We start from the raw sequence: 19,863 nt of genomic DNA, 5'->3' as shown, positions 1-19,863 counted from the left end.
TGAAATAAAGAATAAAATAATTTTTGAAAAGAAGTACATGAATATTTTGTTTTGTATAAAAACCACCATATATTAAAGAACAGGCTTTAGAATTCTCAAAATAAATATTTGACCATAACTCTTAGAAAAATAAAATCACATTTCGAGTTTTGTTCATGTTTCACTAAATGCTAACTTTTCGGCATTTCTAGCTCTGTAACCTTTGCGTCGTTAGAAGGTTTTGTGGTGTTTTTGTTTCTTTTGTTTTTCAAGTAAGGAGTTGGGTGAAATGTTATTTGTGTCTTTTAGTTGAATCCATAATTTATACAGTCTAATGTTACATGGTTCTGTGTGTTCTAATAATGTTTACTAACAAAAGTCAATATGCTTTTATAACTAATAAGACATTTGCTTACTTTCCAGATCCTCCAAAGGACAATGGCGGTTCAGAAATACTCAAGTACTTGCTGGAGATTACGGATGGAAATTCTGAAGGTGAAGTTTGTAGAAATTCTTATTCAAGTCCTGTTTTCTAATAAGATAAACATCTGTATGATAATAGTGGGCTATCATTTATTCTGTTGATAGAGGTACTACAGTAAATGGGCTTTAATCACATATTGACAGTTTTTTCTTTCAAACACAGCATCAGGAATCAGTCTGCTTGATATGTATATTTTTATCATGCTTTTTAAAGTTTTTGTCACTTCTTTAAGCCAAAGGTCCTCATTAATAGAATAAATATGTTTTTCATCTCTCTTGGCATACTTTCTGTAGGAATTCTTATAAGCAGAGAAAGTGTCAGAAGCGATCAGCAGGAAGAATAAATCAGTGCACAGAGGATAACAACATATTGTTGTGGGCTGCTGACAAGCATAACACGCTGTAACAAATTCAGGAAATGTCTTCATTTTTGTTATTTCTCGGTCAGATTATTTAACCCTTACTCCTTACACTAGGTGAGCTAAAGCCAGACAGTGTTAGAGGTCAGATTCCTCCCATAGTGTTTTCTAAAAAATTCTTAGATCGTCTTTCTAATAAAATTTATTATGCTTTAATAGAAAAAGTCAAGTCCTCAGAACTATAAAAATGACACCTGTCTCACCACCACTCTAATGATCCCTGTAACTAGTACTTTGTTTTTTAAAGTGATACACATGTGGGGGGAGCGGGGAGAGTTAACAGCAACTTTTACAAACAGTCTGTGCAGGTGTGTGGCTTGCTTTTTATTCTGTGCCATGATAGCCACCTGGAATGTTTTATTTTCACATCAGTTGGGCCCTACTCTATTTTAAGCCAAAAAAAACTCATAATACTCTGAGATGGGCACAGCTGTTCTTAACGTAAAATCATATTCTATGCTAAAAATCAGGCCTTTGAGAGAAGTCATGTATATTCAGTGTCTCATTGTGAATAACTAAATATATTTTGAAGTTTTGTGGCTCTCTTGACCACTGTGGCTGATTAAAAGTAGATGCCATTCTGCACATAAGGTCAACGGTGTGGTAGCGCATGGCTGCTGCTGCTGCTGCTAAGTCACTTCAGTCGTGTCCGACTCTGTGTGACCCTATAGACAGCAGCCCACCAGGCTCCCCCGTCTCTGGGATTCTCCAGGCAAGAACACTGGAGTGGGTTGCCATTTCCTTCTCCAGTGCATGAAAGTGAAAAGTGAAAGTGAAGTCGCTCAGTCGTGTCCGACCCTCAGTGACCCCATGGACTGCAGCCCACCAGGCTCCTCCGTCCATGGGATTTTCCAGGCAAGAGTACTGGAGTGGGGTGCCATCGCCTTCTCCGGTAGTGCATGGCATCAGGGATTAATTCAGTCTCCTCTCTAGTCCTTGTTCCTAGCTGCCTTTGCAGTACAGGTCATCTACTCAGTTATGTCAGAATGACTATCTTTATTATTCCCCCCTGTTCCTATATGGCCCTTGTGCATGTGACTTCATTGTAGAAAGAAAATGAAGTCACTCAGTCGTGTCCAGCTCTTTGCAACCCCACGGACCATAGCCTGTCAGGCTCTTCCATCCATGGAATTTTCCAAGCAAGAGTACTGGAGTGAGTTGCCATTTCCTTCTACAGACTTTATTGTAAATCTGGCCTAATAAGCAGCTGAGAGTATTTGTGGAAGTTAGTAACTATCGTGTGTGTGTATATGTTAGTGCCTCAGTCATGTCTGAATCTTTGCAACCCCATTGACTATAGCCCACCAGGCTCCTCTGTCCATGGGATTCTCCAGGAATTGCCATTTCCTTCTCCAAGTAACTGTCGTGGAAGAGGGTAAAAGTATTTTCCCTTAAACAACTGCATGGAGTAAAACATTCCTTTCAAGTAGTCTGCTGGAAACATAGTGTTGGTGGGAACAAAGCAGAGGAGGAATAAATGTCCTGGATGGTTGAAGCACCGGCCCCCCCCACACACAATGCTCTTCTCCTGGTGGCATCAGCCTCACCCAGGCCCCTCAGTGGCCCTGCTTGCTTTCTTTAATCCCCAGAAGTGGTTAGATAACCTGGGTCACACTGAGTGTTTCATCTTGAAAGTCACTGTCTTGGGTATTTTTGTCTTAAGTGGGGCTCCATGGAGACAGCAGGACTTTACCCAAAGGGCTTGGTCTATATGGCTGGGATGGGGTCGGGGGAGTTCACTTGCTGTGACCTCCAGGCAGATAAGAACCGGGAGAAACTCTTCAGTGGTGCCCTGGGCTGACCAGGAACCTCATGGCGAAGCCTGCTTCCCCCTGCCCAGCTGGCCCCAGGGGCTTCTCACACCATCACCACTTGCCAACTTGCTCAATACCATCTCCTGCTACAGGACCAACTACAGATTTTGGTCTTTCCAGCATCCAAACCTCCACAGTCAGCAAATGTGATCATGGTGATATTAAGTAGTGTAACCAGCAGTGCTAAGTATTAAAAATGCCTTCATGTTATTTTAGTATTTAATTTTGTAAAGGAAATGGAAAGAGAGCCCTGTGACTGTTTAAAAAAGAAGAAAAGAATAGGAGATGCTGCTTTTCACGGAAACCACTTAGAGCTTTTTCTTATCAGGAATGGTTGATACTATTACATTTTTACAAAAGGCATAAACTCACACGTGGTCTTCTTTTGCAGCGAGTCAGTGGGAAGTGGCCTACAGTGGGTCGGCTACAGAGTACACTTTCACCCACTTGAAACCAGGCACTTTGTACAAACTCCGAGCATGCTGCATAAGTACTGGTGGACACAGTCAGGTTGGTTTTGTTTCAGTGTAAAAGTAAACATCTTTGGTCAAATTCAGACAGCCTATCTGTAACATCAGAATAAATTGCTTTTAAAAAATATATCTTGGTACTACAGCCTGCCATGGTATCACATCAGAGTTTTCTGAATTGTTCTTTAGAGGGTATAGAAAGATAGACCCAGATGATTCTCAACTGAATTGTGCTGCTTTCCAAGACTTGGGCATGACCACATCACAGTTGAAAATTGAAGGTGGTCTGCAGTTTGCATTGGCTAACGAATACGGGGGTGAACCTCAGTTATCGCGATGATAGAAAAGCTTAGAATTTAGAGCAAAAAGATGCAACCTCCAGCTCAGCTTTGCTGTTACTTTGGCAGTTTTGGAAGAATGTGAAACACACCTTCCTCTTGATACTTTACTGCCATCTGCTGGAAAATGATTGTAAAGCCACATATACCTAGGGTAACTGAGCTGAATTGCCTCTCCTCAGATTGCCCAGTGCCCAACCTTACATCTGTAGGTAGCACCAGTTCTCTTGTCGTCTGCCTTTTTTAAAAAATTGAAGTATAATTGACTTACAATATTATATAAGTTTCCTGTCACAACACAGTGAGTTAATATTTTTATACATCACAGAATGACCACCACCATTGTCTACAATTTATATGACCTTAGACCAACTGTTCAACATGTCAGGAAACTTCAACATGTCAGGAAACAACTTCACAGTGTTCTCGTGCACTCAAAACAACAAGTACACATGAAGTGTTCTAATAATGAGATCATTATCTAAATGATGAACATTCAGAAAGTGAATGAGAGGCAGTATGGTAAAAAACATGTTCATCAGAGAGATATTTAGCATCGTGGTTTTGAAATCATTAGTATTGAGAGAGAGAGAGAGAGAGAGCACAAAAGATGGCTTATAGCCCTGTACTGGGTTGACTTTTCAAGAGAACACCTGCCAGTAGGTGCCGAATTTTGCCAGTCAGCCCACCTCTGACAGTGTCATATGTTTATTTTCTTTCCCTCCCAAGGATAGCAGTATTGTGAAGTCTAGACTGTATATTTAGACAGAATTCTCAGGTTTAAAATAAAGGTCCAGCTCAGCGACATTTATGCAGAGTCTCCGAGGGTGAGCCAGGTTGACCTCAAAGTCACAGGTGATTGGCGAGCTTCTCTTTCACACGAGGTGTTGCACAAGGCCGCACAGAGGCAGCGGTGCTCCTTGAATGTATAAACATATCTCCTCTGCACCGCATTTCCTCAAGGAGGAGGATGAGGTTGGTTGAGCTGCGTATCTCTACCATGTTCCTCATATCTCAAAAAGGTGTCAGCTTCCATACCACCAGCCTTACACAACCAGATCCTGCAAAAAAGAAACCCTGATGATTTAACATTAGCAGAACCTGCTGGTTAATGTCACACTCAGCTGACTTTATTTGCTCTTCTGCTCTGTATGTGGTGGGCCATTTATGGCACCATTTATAAACCTCATCCAGCTGCTGTTTTGTGTTCTCCTCTGTCCTCAGGAAGGGTCTAATTTTTAGTTAAAAGTAAGTAACTGTGTGCTTGGGATACACAACAGTCAAAATGTCAGTCTGCAAATCTGACACCAGAAATAATAATTTTTACCAGTGCCATATGCATATGTCCATACTTAAAACATACACAAATATACACATGCACCACACACAGAGAGATGAAGATCATATTGCATAAGAAGTGTACACATTCAGTGTGTAACCCCCTCCTTGGCAGCATTTGCTGGTGTGGGGTGGAATTTGCCTGGTATGTAGAGCTCTAAAAAATGCATAGTAACTAAGAGACGGTTCTCTTTGGTGTTTCTCCTGCAGTGTTCTGAAAGTCTCCCTGTTCGCACACTAAGCATTGCACCAGGTCAGTGTCGCCCACCGAGGGTTTTGGGTAGACCAAAGCACAAAGAAGTCCACTTAGAGTGGGGTGAGTGACCACATCTTCACGTCGCCAATTTGGACAATTGGAGGTTGAGTTTAAGACTTACTGCTTTGTAATTAAGTTTCAGGTCTTTCTTCTGAAAACCAGATTTGTGTCTATTGAAAATGTCCATATTCTGTTTAATGTACGTGGGCTTGGGTTTGTGAATGCCCAGCACTGTGGCCCATCCTCCTGTTCCTGGTGGTGCCACATGCGCTGTTCACCCTCTGCCCTCAGAGGGCACTGTTCTAGAAAATGTTTCAGAGCAGGAGTTCCTCAACTTTATTCATAAAATAAAAAATAAAGAGCTTAATAAAGAGGTTAAACCAAGAAGTTGTTCCTTAGGCAGCGTCTGTATCCTCACCTTTGCCACCCTGTCGTGTGTGGGTCCTGGTGTTTTACAGTCTCAGCTCAAGCTGTCTTAGCATTGCCTGTCATATTAATAATTCACAGCATGTAAAATTGCAAATATAAACCTGCAGAACTCTGTCAGACTATTGTTCCCCATCACTTAATGTCTAAATTAAGATGTTATGCCATTTTGGGGTTCTCTAACTTGATTTAATATGTCCTTTGGTTTCAGGTTAAAAAGAAGATTTTTCTCCCCTCTACTTCTTGCCTTTACCTTGCATTAGAATGTAAAGGAATTGCCTAAAAGTTCTATGGTTTTGGAATCATTTTGTTCATATCATTAAATGTACTTGCTTTGAAAAGTATGGATAACATCGTTAAGAAACTTTCTTTTGTATCTCTTTCTCTTTTTGAAGTGGGGGTTCTTTTGTAAATATCAAGGACAGGCTACCTACATGATATTTTGCAAATGTCATAGAGCATAAGGTTCGTGATAGGGCCAACCTGAAGTAATAAAAAAGTTCTAAGATGAATAATGTTCTCCATTCCCAGACGTTCCTGCCTCTGAAAGTGGCTGTGAGGTCTCAGAGTATAGCGTGGAGATGACAGAACCGGAGGATGTAGCTTCGGAGGTATACCATGGGCCGGAGCTTGAGTGCACCGTGGGCAACCTGCTTCCAGGAACCGTGTATCGCTTCAGGGTGCGGGCTCTGAATGACGGAGGGGTGAGTACATGCCTGCTTATCACCACAAAAACACGAGGTCCTGGCACTTCTGTTTCCACCCTCCTAAAATTCCTCATCTGTATCTGTCCAACTGTGACAGCCATTAAAGAACTGTGTATACAATCTTATTTCTGAAGAAATCCTGCTTTGATTTCATGTAGACCCAGCATTGGAAATTTTGATTCTTTTGTCCTCCTGTTAAGACAGGGCTCAAAGTTAATAAGGACTTTACTGTTTAGATGCCTTTTGGTGGTTTCTCAGTTTCTCATCGATTATATATTATAACTTTTTATATTTATATAATATATAATTTATGTTTATATAATATAACTTTACCTTTTAGATGCCTTTTGGTGGTTTTCTAGTTTCTCATCGATTATATAAATCATTTATGGGAGATTAGGACTCCCATAATATTCCTTTACCATGTTGTCTAAATTACTCAGCAATGTCTTAGGTCAGTTTTTAAAACTCTGCTGGGGTAGAGGCTAGGGATATCAGCTTATTTGTTTTTTCTTTATTTCATAGAACTCTCTGGTCCTTTCTAGTACTCCATTTGAAGTTGTTGAGGTGGGCTATTAAAGATTGAAAGGGTCTGACTATATGCACAAAGGTGATTGGTTTTTTTAATTGCAGAGTGCTGCAGATTCATAATGAGAATGAAGTGACCCAGAAACTATAGGGCGTTTTGGTGTGTCACAGATGGGCAGAAATGTAAAAGAAGGTGGAAGGGTGTGGGTAGGGCAAACTGCTGCTAACGCCCGACAGAGGGCCAGCGATGTGTATAAATGTATTCTGTACAAATAAATAGATGTAATTAATCGACGAGATTTTTATAAGAAAGAAAGCCAAACTGACAGTGACAGCAAGTTGGCAAGACTCTTCTAGTTCTTGGTGTTCATTCATGCCTTTCAGAAGTGAAGTGTGTTTGTCTTTAGTCCGTTTCTAGTTAGCCAGGCCTTAGTTTGAAAACATTTGGTCTGAAGTAGGGTCACAAACCTTGAACAAGAGCTGGATCTCTTCTAATTCACCATTAGGAAAGAATTTCAGATACAGGTATTTAAATTAAAAAAAACCCACACACAAAACTAGACAATTTAAATGTATTGGTGAGAAGATAAGAAAGCCTCTGTGCCCTGACTTTTCATAAGTAAAAAGAGGATGGATGCTGATAATCACCCATGCTGCAGATGAAACCCTGGTCATTTTCCCCCTCAACTTTTGAAGAAGATATTTGCCATGATAAAGACACATGTGCAACTGGACTGATTGAGGTTTACTTTCTCCTTTCACTAATTTGTCATTTAAAGAAACTATCTCAGCCTTATTTTTAAATCCTGTTGTATTGAAATTTAACCATATATTTGACTTGTGGTCCTCTTCTGTGGTCTACTCCAGATAGTTTCTCCCCTACCTTCAGTATATTTGCAAGTTATATTAGAAAATTTGAAAGATTTTTTTCTTTATGTTTTTTCCTCCATTTTGAAAAACACAGTCATATTCCTCATTCAGTTCAGTTCAGTCTCTCAGTTGTGTCCGACTCTTTGCGAACCCATGAATCGCAGCACACCAGGCCTCCCTGCCCATCACCAACTCCTGGAGTTCACTCAAACTCATGTCCACCAAGTCGGTGATGCCATCCAGCCATCTCATCCTCTGTCGTCCGCTTCTCCTCCTGCCCCCAGTCCCTCCCAGCATCAGACTCCTTTCCAATGAGTCAACTCCTCGTATGAGGTGGCCAAAGTATTGGAGTTTCAGCTTTAGCATCAGTCCTTCCAATGAACACCCAGGACTGGTCGGTCTCCTTTAGGATAGACTGGTTGGACTTCTTCATTAGCCTGAAAATTACTTTATTCCTTGCCCCAATTCTTTTAAGTACCACATATTCCACCTTAACGTGGTGGTTCTGGTTCTCTTGATGTGTTTTAAAACTAAAGTGATGATTGTTCTGAGCAGTATGGCCACTGATGGTAGGAGGAGGAGAGAAGTGCAGTATAAACCTTCAGATAGTTGAGATGGTGGTCATGCCAAGAAAACAATAATAGGAGTGTTGGTTTCAAATTGGAAAATACCAGTGACTAGAAGAAATACTCAAAATTTGATAACCAACAATTCCATACAGATTTTTATGCCTTAAAAATTAAACTACAGTGTGCATCTGACTTGGTTTATTTTGAAACGCCCTGAGAAATGAAAGCACAATGCTGTGATGTAGCAAAAGTCAGCATTTTTTCTTTCTTAGGTCACAGCAAAAATGTATAGTAAACCAACTTTCTAATCCTTTTGAATTTAAAAAATTATATATATATATATATATATATATATATATATATAAAATAGACATTTACCACTCAAGTAATGTATGTGGGAAGAAAATCTACTCATGTAACTGAAAGTGAACACTATTAGGTAATGCTTTTAATCAGTTGTATTGATGATACCATTAGCCTAGCCCTTGTTTGGTTATAAGCTTGTGTTACATGCACACACACACAAACACACACATCCCTAACACACCCCTACAAGCACATGTGTGTTTCTCTCTTGCAGTATGGTCCCTATTCTGATGTCTCAGAAATTACCACTGCTGCAGGGCCTCCTGGACAGTGCAAAGCACCTTGTATCTCTTTTACGCCTGATGGATGTGTCCTAGTGAGCTGGGAGGTAAGTCAGGCACAGGTTTTGCATTAATTTGTTTCTTCTACTTTATCTGTTCCCCAGTGCAAGGTACAAGGGCTCTACAAAGCTAAAATTCACACGTAGGTTGGTGATTCTTACACAGTCATCTGCTTTAGTGCTTGCCAGGAGTTATGCAGATTTTACCACTGATCCAAATTAAGAGGAAATTGAGTATCTTTTTCATGCTTTTCTTTTGCATGTATTTCAAATATTCTGAGGCATCTTGCTCTTTCTTTTTTTTGGTATAATTAGTTGAACACAAACATCATAAGATTTTCTTCTCAATGAAATTAAATTTCTAAATTTCCAGAGTCCTGAAAGCTCTGGTGCCGACATCTCAGAGTACAGGTTGGAGTGGGGAGAAGATGAAGAATCCTTAGAACTCGTTTATCATGGGACAGACACCGGCTTCGAAATGAGGGACCTGTTACCTGCTGCACAGTATTGCTGCCGATTACAGGTAGGCTGATACTGTGCGGCCGTTACTCACAAATACTGGTGTTCCCCTGAAAGACTCTTTGGGAAACTTACTCAAAGGCTCATGATGGAGGACATCAGGAAGGGTGTTATGGGAAAAAGAGTCCTTTTAAATAAAAATAGATGCAATCATTTTGGCATTTTACAATTCATTTTTGCTTCTCTGAGAGGTCTTGAAACATGGGAACAAAATCCGAATCGTCTCCACTGTACTCCTCACCGCCCTTGCCTTGTGTCTGCTGCTTAATTCATTGAATACGGGATCGAGTCCAAGGCAAAGTGGGCACAGCTCCTTAGGGAAGATGCCTTTTGTCTGAGTTTTCCAAGATGCACATTTCGCTGGGAAAGCCACTTAGACAAAAGGCAAAAAACCTTTACAACTTCCCATTCCAGATGTTAACTGGAGCCAGAAACCAACAGGAGAGTAGTTCGGACAGTCTGCATTTGATTGTAGGACCCTCCTCCCACCTCTCAGTGACCACCATCAAGGTCTGGCTATCCGTAAGCTTCCACTTGGGTGTCCAGACAGAATAACACAAAGAGCAATCGGCTCCTAGCCTAACCCCCAAGAGTGACAGCAGTCATAGGTTTGCTTTCATTTTATTGACTTGGGTAAATATTTTCTTTTCCCTTTGTAAAGCCTTATTGTCTTGAGAAAACAGGGTTCTTTGTTCATTTATTTCCATTTGTTCGGTAACATTTGAGCACTGCTTTGTGCCAACCTCAAAGAATGATCAGGATGACCAAAAGGAGAGATAACAAAGAATTCTATTTTCACATGTGTTTAGATTTAAATAAAGAAGCAAAGATGCCAGGTTTAGGTTTCCATCTGATTTAAGTCATGGATCATATTGTTTATTACATGTCCATTTACTTCAGTGTCTCTGGCCTCTTTGGATAAAATATTCCCTTCTTAAGTTAACTTTGGGCTTCCCAAATAGCTCAGTGGTAAAGAATCTGCTTGAAGTGGAGGAGATACAGACTCAATCCCGGGTCAGGTAGATCCCCTGGAGAAGGAAATGGCAACCCACCAGCTCCAGTATTCTTGCCTTCACAATCCCAAGGACAGAGCCTGGTGGGCTGCAGTCCATGGGGGTAGCAAAGAGTGGGACACAACTTAGCGACTGAGCATGCACACACACAAGTTAACTTTCCAGATCAACAGAAGCTTTTCTGTTAAATTCTGAAGGCTGTTTTATCGTAAACATTTCTGGTTAAACTCTTTTGTTATACACCCCTCAAATGGACGGCCTGGGACATAATTAACCCTTCATCAGTGAGTCAGGGTCACAGCACATTATCTGAGCTTTATAATAACAATGCTGAGTCATTGGGGAAAGGTTGAATTATGTGCTCCACTCCTGTTTTTGGAACAAGGCAGGATATAAATAAAAACTCTTTGCCATCACAGGAAAGAACTTCAGTTCAACCTGTTTTTGAGTTTTGGTCTCTCTTTAAAATGTTCTATTTCCTTTTTTTCTTTCGGGGTTTTTGTTGTTACTTGCCATTAACACCCCAAAATTGCATTTTAAAGATACATTGGGAAGAATAGAACCTGCGTAATAATCTTGCCTCCCTGTTTCAACAGTAGTATTTTCAAACGTCTATACTTATTTGTCATAAAGTGAGTCAGACACTATAAAGGGGATAGTACTCTCAAGACCACACTTGCTATACTAAAGAAGTATTGCCAGGAAAAAGTCTCCTCATCTTATATTAATTTCTTGATACCTGTGAACCTAATCTGAATCATTTTTATTTGATATTACTACAAAGTCAGGTTAAAGCCTGAATATTCTTTTAAATATTTGGTGCTTTAAAAATTATATCACTGTAATATGTATATAGTATCATATAAAAATTGGATGGAAGCATTGCTTATTTTGTGCAGGAATTTTTGAATTTTTATATTCTTCCTTAGGAATGCTTCAATTAACATGTACCCAAATAATTCTTGGGTACGTATGCTTACATGAGGCATATTGTATATTTTACACATACTCTTAAATATTAGTAAGATTCTTTAAAATGGTTTACTTTGAAATTTGGTAATAATAAGAGATATAACTCAAGAAAGCATTTTCCATAGTATAAGGCTAGTAAAAGAAATTTGGGTCTTAAGTAAGATCCTGGAAAATAAAAAGAACATTATTAGAAACTGGTAAGATTTGACTTTAATACATAAGATCTATACATTGTTAACACTATTGTGTCTCCTGGTTTTGCTCATTGTTTTATAGTAATACAGGCTTCCCAGGTGGTGCGGTTGGTAAAGACTCTGCCTGCCAATGCAGGAGACACAGAGACTTGGCTTTGATATCTGGGTCAGGAAGGTCCCCTGGAGAAGGAAATGGCACCCCACTCCAGTATTCTTGCCTGGAAAATCCCATGGACAGAGGAGCCTGGTGGGCTATAGTCCATGGGGTTGCAAAAAGTCGGACATGACTGATAGTTATGATACAAATGCAGATTTTAAGAATTACAAAACTGATACTTTCTTGATTTTTGTAGAGATTGCCAATGTAGTATGCTTGATACCAGTTATTTAATTAAAACCTGTATTTTTTCCTCTGGATCCTTCATATCCCCTTAGCCCTTATTAGCCTTATTAAATCACTCAACACAAATGCACATATTTGACAAAGTAATGAGTCAAGAATCATTACTGAAGACCTCAATTAACACCAGTAAGGAGGTATAAGAACAGAATAAGAAGATGGAACCCAGATACAGAGTAAAATAAATAAAAGGTTAATTTTAAAAATAATGGAGAAAATGAATAATAGAGTACATTAATAACATGAAAAGGGTAATAAAATACTTAGTGCTGAATTTTTCATTATACTGTGAGATTGTAAAGAAATCAATAATTCAACCTTAAGTGTATGTTAGATTTGTATAGTCATAATTATGTGAGATATAAATATTTTGAAAGTTTGAAACAAATTTTGACCTTGATTTCCCTGTAGACCATTTGCTTAATTCTTACCTTTAACAAAGAGTTTTTCTCTTTTCTCCCCCACTCCACCCAAAGATCATCATCATTGCCATCACATTCCCTCAGGTTAGATGTTAATGGTAGTCAGCCAATGATAGGAGTACTTAAGAAACTCCTTTTGGTTTCTAGACTCAGACCAGCACAGCATCTCAGTTCTATTCTTGTAAGTAGCAGAAAATAATTTCTTTCCATTGGCACTTGAGTCAGTAGCCAGTTGTGGGAGTCTAAGACAAACGGCTCAGCCTCCCATTCAGCCACTACTGCTGTTATCTCTCTTGATCACTGTCTAGGAATTTCCTTTTGTTAAAAAAAATTATACACACACACACACACATATACACACACATATACACACACACACACACACATATATTTATGTCACATACACACATACATATATTTATATGTGTGTGTGTGTGTATGTATGCTTCCCTGGTGGCTCAGTGGTAAAGAATCCACCTGCCAATTCAGGAGATGCAGGAGACACAGGTTCAATCCCTGGGTCAGGAAGATCCCCTGGAGAAAGAAATGGCAACCCACTCCAGTATTCCTGCCTGGGAAATCCCATGGACAGAGGAGCCTGCCTGGTGGGCTACAGTCCATGGGGGTCTCAAAGAGTGGGACATGACTGATAGTTATATAAGGTATTAATATTAGGGGAAGCAAAATGAGAAATATATACACTATTTTTGCAACTTTTCTTTAAATCTAAAATTAGTTCAGTGTATTTTGTTGTTGTCTTGTTGTAAGAAAATTGCTTTAGGAAAATTAGGAAACTAGGAAAATTGCTATTGCTGTTTTGTTCTTGATTTTCCTAGTGAGAAGGAGGGAAGTGAAGCACTGACCATTGGCTTAATACTCAGCTAGGATTTTGCATGTTAACAAATTTAATCTTTAAAATAACTGTATAAATTATGAGTTACTATCCTCATTTTATATCTGAGGAAATAGACTCAGAAATATTAATTTGCCTAAAATCACACAGTTAGTAAGTAAGGAAATCAAGATATGAACAAAAAGCTCCAACTCTAAAAGCTATGTTCTTTTCCTTGTATTACACAGTTGTTAAAACCTTAGTTAATACGACAGTTGGGCTCCACAGTATCTTATTTTTCTGCCCCTGTGATAAATTTGTACCCAAAAAGAATATCTAAATATATACTCTTAATTTGTGACATAAATATTCTACCAAAAAGAAAGTTGGTATTGTCATGAAATAGGACTAGATATAAAAATTTTATTACAGAAGTGTTTCAAAAGCGATTAGATAGCAAATGAATGCTCTTAACTTGCTTCTTTGAAATGAATGATAACACACAAGCATTGCAGTCAACCTTTGATGTAAGAGCTCAGATGACTTGCCTTTTGGTTTATCATTTGTCCTCATAAGGTATCCTAAGAAGTAAACTAGATTTTTGAGTACTTTCATTTTTGTCAAGAGGTTGCCAAGTGTTTTTGTAAGGGAAAAAAATATTGTTAATGATGTTTATTGAGCACATGTTTTGTATCAGGTACTGTTCTGGTTGCTAGGGCTACAGCAGTGAACCAGACAACCTTGCCCTCACAGAACTTATATTCTAATCAAGGGAGAAATTAAATGAAATATATATTATGTTGGTGATAAATGCTATAATGAAAATAAAAGCAAAGAAGGGAAATACATGAGAAGGATCATGGGGGTTGGGGTGGGGGTAACTACAAGTTTAAACGTGGTGTTCAGAGACGTCTCTCTGCAAAGGGCAAAACTTGAGAGAAGCCTGAGTAGCTGATTGAATGGGCTAGGCAGACGTCAGGGAAAGAGCTTTGTGGACAGAAGGGACAGTGAGTTGCAAAGGCCCTGAGGTGAGCAAGCTCAGTGTCTCTGTGAGACAGCAAGAAAGCCAGTGTGGCTGGAGCAGAGGGAGTGAAGGAGGAAGTAGGAGACAGTGAAGGCAGAATGGTTCTGGGTTCTTGGGGAAGGCGGTGGTGGTGAACAGATCGGATAGGCTCTCATAGACAGTTGTGAGAACTTTGACGTTACCTGTGTATCTGGTGGGAGAACACAGAAAGGACAGTGGTTGTTACAGACTGTGGGGCGTGGGCTGATGTAAATACCAGTTAGGAGGTCATTACAGTCACCAGATGTGACAGGGTGTAGTCAGATTAGAGTGGTAGAGGGTGCGCTGATGGCTTGGGCAGGGGTGTGAGAGAAAGAAAGATGCCCAGCAGTGATTCACAGAAATAGCATGAACAACCTGAAGGCTGGGGAAACTACGGGCAGTACAGTGGGGGTGGAAGGAAGGATGAGGAAGAATGGGGTGGACACCATTTTGGAACTGTGTAGACACTTGAGTCTGAGGTGCTTATTTGACATTTAAATGGAGATATTCAGTAGGCAGTTGAATACACTAGGCTGGCATTTGGGGCCGAGGTCTGGACTGTACACATAAATGTGGGTGTAGGGATAAATGGCATTTGCCCTGAGACAAGGTGAGATGTCTAGGAGTTTCAGGAGTACAGAGGTGTGCAAGGCCTGGGGCCTTGTTTCCTCCAGGGCTGAGAGATGCTGGTAATGAGTAGCAGGTCGCAGAGGTGACTAAGAAGCAGAGCAGGTAAGTAGAAGCAAGAGGACTGCCCCGGAGGCTGAATGCGTGAGTATTCGAGTGATGAGTGATCAGGTGTCAGCAGTGATACTCAAACTCAGGTGAGAGAAGAGCATTGACTTCAGATATGAGTTTCGCATTCACATGGAAAACGGTGAATACTTTTCTAAAATTCCTATCGTTCTTCCAGAGCAGCACTTGAGTTAAAAGTCAGATTACTGGATTTTGATCCCAGCTTGGCATCTGAATCTTGGGCTTGAGTTATTTGATCTGACTTTGAGTTCCCTCTTTGAAAGGCAGATAAATCTGAGTCAAGGGTGTACCACCCTGAGTATGCCCGATCTCGTCTGAAAGGCAGATAAGAATAGCTTCCATGAATTATCTACCTCAGACAGTTATTATGAAGATGACATAAGAGTGCATAAACTGAAGCGGGCTATGCAAATATGAAGTGTTATTTTTAAATGATTTTTCATAAGAAACAATGGCAACATTATCTTTTATTAGCAGAAAAGGTGTGATTGATATCTTTTGGAAAGTGGTTATCAGTATGAACATTGTGGAGGATTTATCTCCACCTACATTTCTGGAAGCCATTGCGTTAGACTCAGCAGCACCTAGTGTGGGGGCATTAGTAGGTGCTCATGAAGTAATGGGGACATTGTCTCGCTGTTCTGCTTTTCAGGCTGTTAATCAAGCTGGAGCAGGACCGTCCAGTGAGCTTGTCCTTTGCCAGACACCAGCATCTGCCCCTGACCCTGTCTCCACTCTGTGTGTCCTGGAGGAGGAGACCCTCACTGCCTATCCCGATTCGCCTTCTGTGTGCCTTGTACTGAACTGGGAAGAGCCGTGCAATAATGGATCTGAAATCCTTGCCTACAACATAGATCTTGGAGATACTAGCGTCACGGTGGGCAATACCACCACCCACGTTATGAAAGACCTCCTTCCGGAAACCACCTACCGGTGAGTGCAGGAAAGTTGAAATACAGCTGCATGGACACATACATCAGGGCGTGGGGCTACAGAACCTTTGGATCCTAAAGGCCAAATGGGTGGATTCTAGTCATTTTTTTTTTTCTAATAGTTTTTTTTTTTTTTTAATTTTATTTTATTTTTAAACTTTACATAATTGCATTAATTTTGCCAAATATCAAAATGAATCTGCCACAGGTATACATGTGTTCCCTATCCTGAGCCCTCCTCCCTCCTCCCTCCCCATACCATCCCTCTGGGTCATCCCAGTGCACTAGCCCCAAGCATCCAGTCATTTTTAATGCATTTAAGAGTACTAAATGCACATACATCTCAAAAACTTATACTGCTTTTTACTTTATGAGTCAGTTACAAATTGATATAATTCCTAACCCTTGAGGGGACATTTCACCAACCATTTTAAGTCAATTCCTCCTCCTTAGTGTTTTGATAATCTGCTTTTCTTGGTGTTTTTCCTCTGTCCTCATCACTCTGCTACACCCTCTGTCTGTACCTCTGAAGCAGGGCTCTGCCATTTTTCTGATCCCCTCAAAGCAGACACACTGCTACAGAGGATCTATGATGGATCTTTTATTCAGGATTTCATGAGTAGCCAGAGAAAAGACATTATATCACACTCTACCCAGCAAAACTCAGTTAACACCTGCATTCTTCCTTGCCCCCGGAGTTCCTGTTGAGGAGCCAGCACTTCACCTTCCCCTATACACCTTCTTCTCAACACGGCCTCTCGAGATTTCAAGACATTTAGTTCTGTCTCCAAGGACTTCCCAGGTGGCACTAGTGGTAAAGAACCTTCCTGCTGATGCCAGAGCAGGAGACATAAGAGATGCAGGGTCAGTCCCTGTGTGGGGAAGACCCCCTGGAGAAGGAAGTGGTAACCCACTCCGGTATTCTTGCCTGGGAAATCCAATGGACAGAGGAGCCTGGTGGGCCACTGTCCATGGGGTTGCACAGAGTCATTCACTACTGAAGCGACAGCACGCATGCACCAAGGTGCCGTAGCTAGGAGACAGAAAGTTCAGGATTAGCATTAGAGGAGTGCAGGAACCATTTGGTTATTCCAGTGCCTTTCAGGGTGTCTCCCTTTGTCACGTTCAGTGGCTTATTAAGGAGGTGAAGCGGAGCCTGATTCAGAAGCAGATCCTTAGCTGTGTCTTCAGGCAAATTACTTAAGCTTTTGGTGTTTCAGCATTGTCCACAGCATGAGGAGAACAAGATTACTTACTTCAAAAACATGTTGTAAGGCGTAAGCAAATGAATAGTAAATGCTTGTGTAGAGTCCAGCAATACATAGCAAGTGCACAGTAAACATGCGCTGTAATTTTTATTGTTATCAAGATTTTCACCCAAAAAAACTAGCTCTTCTTGAAGTGGGGCAGGGGAATGCAAGCAGGTAATTTTACTGCTAAAAAAAATGGTTTATTACCACTTGACTTATATTTTTTTTTCTGCAGTGTTTTCTAATGTTCTAGTCTGATAGACTACCTTTTTCATCCCCAGAAGCTGAAGAAAAAAAAAAAATCAGTTTATCAGCTGTAAGATACCAAAGGTTCCAACCTGCCTAAGCATCTTATCCCTACTTTCCCTCTCTTCCCAAGTCTTTTGTGGATAATTCATATAAGTGCATTCATTTTCCTTTTCCAAGTGATGACAGCAGTTTGTTTACTCTTTGATTCTCTTCAGAGATCTGTCTTGGGCACAGACCCACTGTGCACTGTGGGTCTATGAAATAGTGATGAACACCATCCTTGCCCTCAGAGCACTCAAGGAATTGGGACACTTACACAGCAACCTAAGATAGAAGTTGCTGTGACCTCACAGGCCGAAAATGACACCCTACAGAGTCCTTTTGGCATTTCAGAAAGGTCAGAATGGTCAGGATGGTTTAAAGTGGGAATCAAGTTAGAAATAACTTGAATAAAAGAGGTATGACTTACATAGCTGAAGAGACAGTCCCCAAGGGCATTTTTCATTTTTAGCATCTTAGCCAGTTTCAGAAAACCACCCTCCACCTTTATATGCTAACCAAATACTGACCGTTGTGTCGGAAGCACTCTAATCAGGTGCTAAGGAAATCAGAGGTGATTAAACCCAGACCTTGACCTCAGGGACATTCCCTAGTGATGATGCTCTATGGAGACTGACCATGAGGTATATCTCTGGGGAAAAATGAGCAAGTGAATGCCATCCCCTAACTGTTTCTCAGAGACCACATGTCCAGAATATTGCCTGACTTGGACCCTCAGGCCAGAAAACCTATGGAGAAGCCACTGGCTCAGGGCTCACTGAAAGATCTCATGTCTGCTGTGAGACCCACAATCCATGTCTATGCCAGAATGGACTCAGATCCTCAGGTCAGTCCTCTGATCATTCAGGTCAGCAATGGCTTTTAGGATAAGGTTCCAGCCCAAGAATTTTGCCTCTTTCTCACATTATGCACACCTTAAAGGTACTGTAAATGATTATAAAACTTTAGAGGTTTTAGGAAGTTGATATTGGAGGAATGCTGGTATTTATTAGTCAACATGTAGTCGAATGACTTCAAGAAAGAAATCTAGAAATCAAAAGTTCAAATGAATAAAACTGATGTAGGGGATCTTTGTTCATTGATGAAATGCCAATTACAGTGGAAATTATCAAGAATGTATTCCATATAAGTGGTTGGTTAAAGACATGTTAAAAAGTCCCTAATTCTTTTCAGTATTAATATACAAGGCTAGTATACTGAGCCGAATGTGGAAAGTCACACTGGGAGGATGTCACCTCTTAACCTTACAGGGCAGCTTGGAAGACACCGTTTCAGACAGATTGCATGAAAAATGTACAGCTTTAGAAAAGACAAATCTTTGGCCTTAAGTCATAGTGTGTGTTCTTGACCAAAAAAAAAAAAAAAAGATTTAGTCAAAATATTTGATGGCCAATCAATAAATAAAATGGATGTTTCACATTTAAGATATTAAAATTAATATTCACATTTAAGATCATAGTTTGTCCAACTTAAGGAATTTTGTTTCTATAATACTTTATTGGACCCTCTATAGTAGCACTCCAATCAGCCCGTAGTCTTGTTCTTTTATGGTTCAAAAACACGAGATTGTAGTAATTGTGGTGAAAATACAAAATGAGTATTTCAGGGAACTGAGGGTATAATTTTAGTCCAATCAACTTTTACCTCACCTTTTTTTGTGCCACAAATTGGTCAAAATATAAGTGAACAGATCATGATGTTCTAGATAAAAATGTGAATGCAACAGGCTATGGGGCTTGGATAAAAAAAAGACTTGTTTTTTTAATTTTTTTTTTTTAACCTTTAGCAGTTACACATTGTTCTCACATGGAGTTTATTCTTTCTCTGTCTTGCTGGGACAGAAATGTTCACCTCTCCAGCCAACCTGCTGACACTAAAATGGACCCATCCTTTCTCTACTGTTGCTTGCCAGACTGTGCGCTGGCTTACTAACATCCTGTATAAAATTTGGTTGGAATTACAATGAGATTTTTTAAAGGCACTACTTTTAAATTTAGAATTGAGTTTGTGTTTTGATTCTAGGAGGGAAAAAGCGTTAGAAAAAAAAGAAAAAAAATAATAGGGATGTAGCTTTCTTTTGCATGCTCCGGCCACTATAGGCTTTGTGAGCTGAGACAAGATCGCCTGGTGTCACCCTTTCACAGAGCCCCGACGTGAATGTCTCCAGTGATGAAGCAGTGTTTTCAGGTTCTCCTCACCAAGCAGTTCAACTCTGTTTCTGTATAGTTTGCCATATACTTTGTTAAAACCTGAGCTGAAATCTACTAAAACCAACTCAGTTGATCCTGGGCTTTCTTCTAGAGCAGTGATACTCAAAGTATGGTTCCTGGACCAGCATCATCAGTATTAAGTGTAATTTATTAGGCCCTAGTGGGA

At 40.2% G+C, this 19,863-nt stretch overlaps 1 protein-coding gene across 11 annotated transcripts in view; it reads left to right on the top strand.

The window, feature by feature from the left end:
* FNDC3B (fibronectin type III domain containing 3B) overlaps nucleotides 1-19,863 on the top strand; it is a 358,677-nt gene that overhangs the window by 297,718 nt on the left and 41,096 nt on the right. For all 11 annotated transcript variants that reach the window (NM_001206211.2, XM_024992081.2, XM_024992092.2 and 8 more), the window contains 7 exons: nucleotides 403-474; nucleotides 3,087-3,205; nucleotides 5,052-5,157; nucleotides 6,055-6,227; nucleotides 8,778-8,891; nucleotides 9,217-9,366; nucleotides 15,649-15,929. In NM_001206211.2, the coding sequence (NP_001193140.1) occupies nucleotides 403-474; nucleotides 3,087-3,205; nucleotides 5,052-5,157; nucleotides 6,055-6,227; nucleotides 8,778-8,891; nucleotides 9,217-9,366; nucleotides 15,649-15,929 (1,015 nt within the window). The remainder of the gene's footprint in view (nucleotides 1-402; nucleotides 475-3,086; nucleotides 3,206-5,051; nucleotides 5,158-6,054; nucleotides 6,228-8,777; nucleotides 8,892-9,216; nucleotides 9,367-15,648; nucleotides 15,930-19,863) is intronic.

The sequence above is a fragment of the Bos taurus genome, chromosome 1 (genome assembly GCF_002263795.3).
Source record: "Bos taurus isolate L1 Dominette 01449 registration number 42190680 breed Hereford chromosome 1, ARS-UCD2.0, whole genome shotgun sequence".
In the NCBI taxonomy this organism is placed as follows: domain Eukaryota; kingdom Metazoa; phylum Chordata; class Mammalia; order Artiodactyla; family Bovidae; genus Bos; species Bos taurus.
This window is presented reverse-complemented; position numbering and strand designations above follow the sequence as displayed.